Below are 5302 nucleotides of genomic sequence, written 5' to 3'. Positions count from 1 at the left end.
GGAATGGAACAACAACAACAATAATAATAACAACAACAACAACAACAACAACAACGGGATCTTTGGCTAAAGCTGCTCTCATGGTGACTGCAGCTAAGACATCCCTCCTCTCTGTGGACTTAGAAACCATATGGATGTGGGGCCCAAGCTCAGAGCATGGTTCTCATAAGGCTTTGCCTCAGCACAGAGTGCCTCGCAAGGGAGGCCTTCCATTTGAACCTTTCCCCACATTCTAAGCACTCATTTTGTTTCTCCCTCGTATGGGGTTTCTTTTGCTGATGGCGCTGCCATTTACTGCCAAAGCTTTTCCTGCACTCGAGGCACCTGCTTACCTTCTCTTCCGGATGGGCTCCCTGGTGCGGGGGCAGAGGGGCATGCCGACTAGAGCATTTGCCACAGTCCAAAGCACACCGGTGTGGGTCTTCTCCCGCATGGCTCTTCTGGTGCACAAGGAGGTCAGAATGACAAGAGTAGTTCCTCCCACACTGCGAGCACTTATATATTCTCTCTGCTATGTGAGTCCTCTCGTGCACAAGCAAAGCGGAAGTCCCTTGGAATATTTGCCCACAGCATGAACAAATATACGCTTTTTCTGCCATTCGGGGATTCCTGACAGATGTCACGCTCTGACAAAATTCGTTTTCACAGTCTTGGTCCCTCTGTGTTCTTTCACGCTTCAGGAGTCCTTCATCCGACTCTACATTTCCAGCATCTTCCTGCCAAAGCAAGGCTAGTTTCGGTTTATACTCCTCATGATCGTTCTGGTGACTGTCTGTCGCCAGCTTTCTTTCAGGCTTTGACCGCGTTGCAGGGTCCCAGAAACATTTCCCTTCAGATCCTTCTACCAGTCTTTCATCAACATCCGCTTCTTTGGGTCTTTTCTGCCAACAGTTCTCCTCATATTCCAGCACACAGGTGTTATATCCTGGGACAAAATCAGGATATGGTCAGCGATACCCACCACAGAAGTGGTTATCCCTACTCCCTTCCCATTCAACACTGAACCAGTGCATCGCAGCCCTAAGCAGAGTTACACCCTTATATTTTATTTATTTATTTATTTATTTGATTTTTACCCCACCCTTCCCGCCAAGGCAGGCTCAGGGCGGCTTACACAAGAAAGCAACAGATAAAACAACAATATAAATATCAATATAAAATAACACACAACATAATTAGTAAAACAATTTACATAGCGATGGCGGTACAGCTGTGGTGAAGTGCATATGAAACACACATGCCCACTGTATGACATTATATGCCCACTGACTTCACCGAACTCAGCAGGGTGCATTTCTGCTTAGGATGGCGCTGTTATACACTTCTGTCTCAAAAGAGAGGACTCAGTGGGATGTCTTCAGACATTCCCTTTAAGAAAATTGTGCATAAAGACACACGCACACATGGCTTTTTGCCAGGGTCACACGCATACTATGCTCTTGTGCAGAAAAATCACAGAAACTAACTTCAGATCCCAGGATGTACAGAAATGCACATGGAACGAAAACTCATTCTACCACCCCCCAGCCCCCACCAGCCAAGATTCTAAGCCTCAAACCAACTCTGGTCTAGAATCTCAGGTGGGGTGGGGGAGGGGAGATTAAGTCTGGTTCACCTGCATACCTGCATTAGCACATCAAGGATAACCAGAGCGAGTTACATGCAAGGAGGCAAGGGGAAGGAGTAAGATATGTGCAAGCCCAGCATTAAATGGGGTTCACACACATTTTTCTTTAGCCAAGGTTAAAAGTGAGGTCTGAATTTAGGCAAAGTGCAATCCAAAACGGTTGTGATCCCGGCCCCGCCCAACTACTCAAAAATCTGAAACATGGGCCCCCCTCGGACTGAACTCAAGTTCAAAGAAGAATAGAGTAAGAAGTACTATGACTGGTTTTGAGCCTGTGTATTTTGTTTTAGTTTTGTGGCTATGCTGAAGTGTTTTGCTTAAAATACTTAAAATGCAGTATAGGTTAATACTGAGAAGACAGAAGAACTGAAGAGATAGTAGAAAGAAAAGAAGCTTCTATTGTAAATTCTTAAAGCAATTAAAAACGTATATGTACACCCATCCAAAAACAGAAGACATTGTGATGTAAGAAGCCCGTATATGTTACTAGCTAAAATTGCAATCTTTATTTGTAATTCAGTTCTTCAATTTGAGTCCTCTCGTGCACAAGCAAAGCGGACGTCCCTTGGAATATCTGCCCACAGCATGAGCAGATATACGCTTTTTCTGCCATTCGTGGATTCCTGACAAACGTCGCGCTCTGACAAAATTTGTTGTCACAGTCTTGGTCCCTCTGTGTTTCACGCTTTAGGAGTCCTTCGTCCGTCTCTACATTCCCAGCATCTTCCCGCCAAAGCAAGGCTAGTTTTGGTTTATACTCCTCATGATCGTTCTGGTGACTGTCTGTCGCCAGCTTTCTTTCAGGCTTTGACCGCGTTGCAGGGTCCCAGAAACATTTCCCTTCAGATCCTTCTACCAGTCTTTCATCAACATCCGCTTCTTTGGGTCTTTTCTGCCAACAGTTCTCCTCATATTCCAGCACACAGGTGTTATATCCTGGGACAAAATCAGGATATTGTCAGCAATACCCACCACAGAAGCGGTTATCCCTACTCCCTTCCAGTGTTCCCTCTAAGCTGAGTTAGTGTGAGCTAGCCCACAGGTTTTTAGCCTCCGGCTCACACATTTGTGTCTTAGCTCAGGAAGGAGGGCTCCAGAGCAAACTAATTTATGTAGCAGTCAAATCGCTTGCTCACAACTTCAATGCTAGCGGCTCACAAAGTAGAATTTTTGCTCACAGGACTCCACAGCTTAGAAGGAACATTGCTCCCTTTCCATTCAACACTGAACCAGTGCATCGCAGCCCTAAGCAGAGTTACACCCTTATATTTTATTTATTTATTTATTTATTTGATTTTTACCCCACCCTTCCCGCTAAGGCAGGCTCAGGGTGGCTTACACAAGAAAGCAATAGATAAAATAACAATATAAATATCAGTATAACATAACACAACATAATTAGTAAAACAATTTACATAGCGATGGCGGTACAGCTGTGGTGAAGTGCATATGAAACACACATGCCCACTGTATGACATTATATGCCCACTGACTTCACCGAACTCAGCAGGGTGCATTTCTGCTTAGGATGGCGCTGTTATACACTTCTGTCTCAAAAGAGAGGACTCAGTGGGATGTCTTCAGACATTCCCTTTAAGAAAATTGTGCATAAACACACGCACACATGGCTTTTTGCCAGGGTCACACGCATACTATGCTCTTGTGCAGAAAAATCACGGAAATTAACTTCAGATCCCAGGATGTACAGCAATGCACATGAAATGAAAACTCATTCTACCACCCCCAGCCCCCACCAGCCAGGATTCTAAGCCTCAAACCAACTCTGGTTTAGAATCCCAGGTGGGGTGGGAGAGGGGAGATTAAGTCTGGTTCACGTGCATACCTGCATTAGCACATCAACTCACACCAGAGTGAGTTACATGCAAGAAGGCAAGGGGAAGGAGTAAGATATGTGCAAGCCCAGCATTAAATGGGGTTCACACACATTTTTCTTTAGCCAAGGTTAAAAGTGAGGTCTGAATTTAGGCAAAGTGCAATCCAAAACGGTTGTGATCCCGGCCCCGCCCAACTACTCAAAAATCTGAAACATGGGCCCCCCTCGGACTGAACTCAAGTTCAAAGAAGAATAGAGTAAGAAGTACTATGACTGGTTTTGAGCCTGTGTATTTTGTTTTAGTTTTGTGGCTATGCTGAAAAGTTTTGCTTAAAATGCAGTATAGGTTAATACTGAGAAGACAGAAGAACTGAAAAGACAGAAGAAAAGAAGCTTCTATTGTAAATTCTTAAAACAATTAAAAACATATATGTACACCTATCCAAAAAAAGAAGACATTGTGATGTAAGAAACACGTATATGTTACTAGCTAAAATTGTAATCTTTATTTGTAATTCAGTTCTTCAATACAATAAAATTTAAAAAAAAGAATCTGAAACAAGGCTACATGACAATTCAAGGGACTCTGATTATTAGAAAATTCTGGATGGGAGGGAAGCATTTAGTTCTCAGTTGTGCTTTCAAGGGTCCAAAGGCAAGTTTTTGGAACTAATTCTATATTCAGTTCTTAGCTATGGAACAACTTTGCTTTTAAAGCCAGGTTTTCAAAAAGCTTATTTGAAGCTTATTTAGAAAAGACAAAGGATGCTTTGATACAAGGAATAATGCACTTTCAATCCACTTTAGCAATTGTTTGCAAGAGGATTTTCCCATTTCACACAGTAAAATCCAGCAGCACAGTGCACTGAAAGTGCATTATGCAACATGTATGAAAGCGACTCAGATGCTGGATAAACTCACATTGGTGCCTGACCCAACAATCGTTACATGAAAAGGCTATGCGGCACAAGCAACCCGTTTCATTGTCAACATCACTCTAGTATAAGGGGGGTGGGGAATTTTCAAGGAGAGGAATGCAGGCCTCACACAGCCAGACCATGCAGGGGAAAGAGACCCTTACCCAGCGAAGCCACGTTTCCATAGTTCTCCATCATTACTTCCCTGTAAAGAGCTCTCTGGCCCGGATCCAACAGAGCCCATTCTTCCCCAGAGAAATACACAGCCACTTCTTCAAAGGTCACTGGCCGCTGTCCAGGAGAAAACAATCACAAGAAGGTGTTTTTTAAACCACGCCTGATCATTAACTTTATCAAATGTATAGAGTTCTTTTATGCTTAAAACAAAAAGTGATTCACCATACAATAAACATGACAGCCAATATAAACAATCAGTTTTAAAATAATGTCAGATGGATAACCAAGCTAGGAATCCAGCAACATCTTAAAGATTAACACCATCTATTCCGTCATAAACTTTGCTGAGTCAGAGCTCAATTCATCAGAGGCCTAATGGTCGTCCACTTTGTGTACCTGATCAAATGAGCTCTCACTCACAAACGCTGACGCTGGAATAAATTTCTGTTAGTCTTTAAGGTGTCACTTGACACTTGTTTTACTTCTCTTTATAAAATAAAAACCCAGTCCATAAAGTTGTCAAAGTAAACAGGAACTTAAGAAACCATTTCTAAAATTAGCCATTACCACCAACCATCATGGCAGCTCATACAAAACTTGCATCTCATACTTATTTGCAGGGCTTTTTTTGTAGAAAAAGCCCAGCAGGAACTCATTAGCATAATAGGCCACACCCAACAACAGAAACTCATTAGCATATCCAGCCACACCCATGAGAGCATAGCTCATTAGCACATTAGGCCACAC

At 42.9% G+C, this 5302-nt stretch overlaps 1 protein-coding gene across 1 annotated transcript in view; it reads right to left on the bottom strand.

The window, feature by feature from the left end:
- Positions 1 to 2132: 2132 nt before the first annotated feature.
- The window catches only part of LOC107125768 (neurotrophin receptor-interacting factor 1-like), an 11648-nt gene continuing 8478 nt past the window's right edge, over positions 2133 to 5302 (bottom strand). Inside the window, exons 4-5 of the mRNA XM_015429218.1 lie at positions 4543 to 4669; positions 2133 to 2563 (exon numbers count right to left, since the gene is read on the bottom strand). Coding sequence (XP_015284704.1) covers positions 2133 to 2563; positions 4543 to 4669 — 558 coding nt within the window. The remainder of the gene's footprint in view (positions 2564 to 4542; positions 4670 to 5302) is intronic.

Source organism: Gekko japonicus, unplaced genomic scaffold (genome assembly GCF_001447785.1).
Source record: "Gekko japonicus isolate JY-2015 unplaced genomic scaffold, Gekko_japonicus_V1.1 scaffold3298, whole genome shotgun sequence".
Lineage (NCBI taxonomy): Eukaryota > Metazoa > Chordata > Lepidosauria > Squamata > Gekkonidae > Gekko > Gekko japonicus.
Note: the sequence above shows the minus strand (reverse complement) of the source record. Positions and strands in the feature narration are given on the sequence as shown.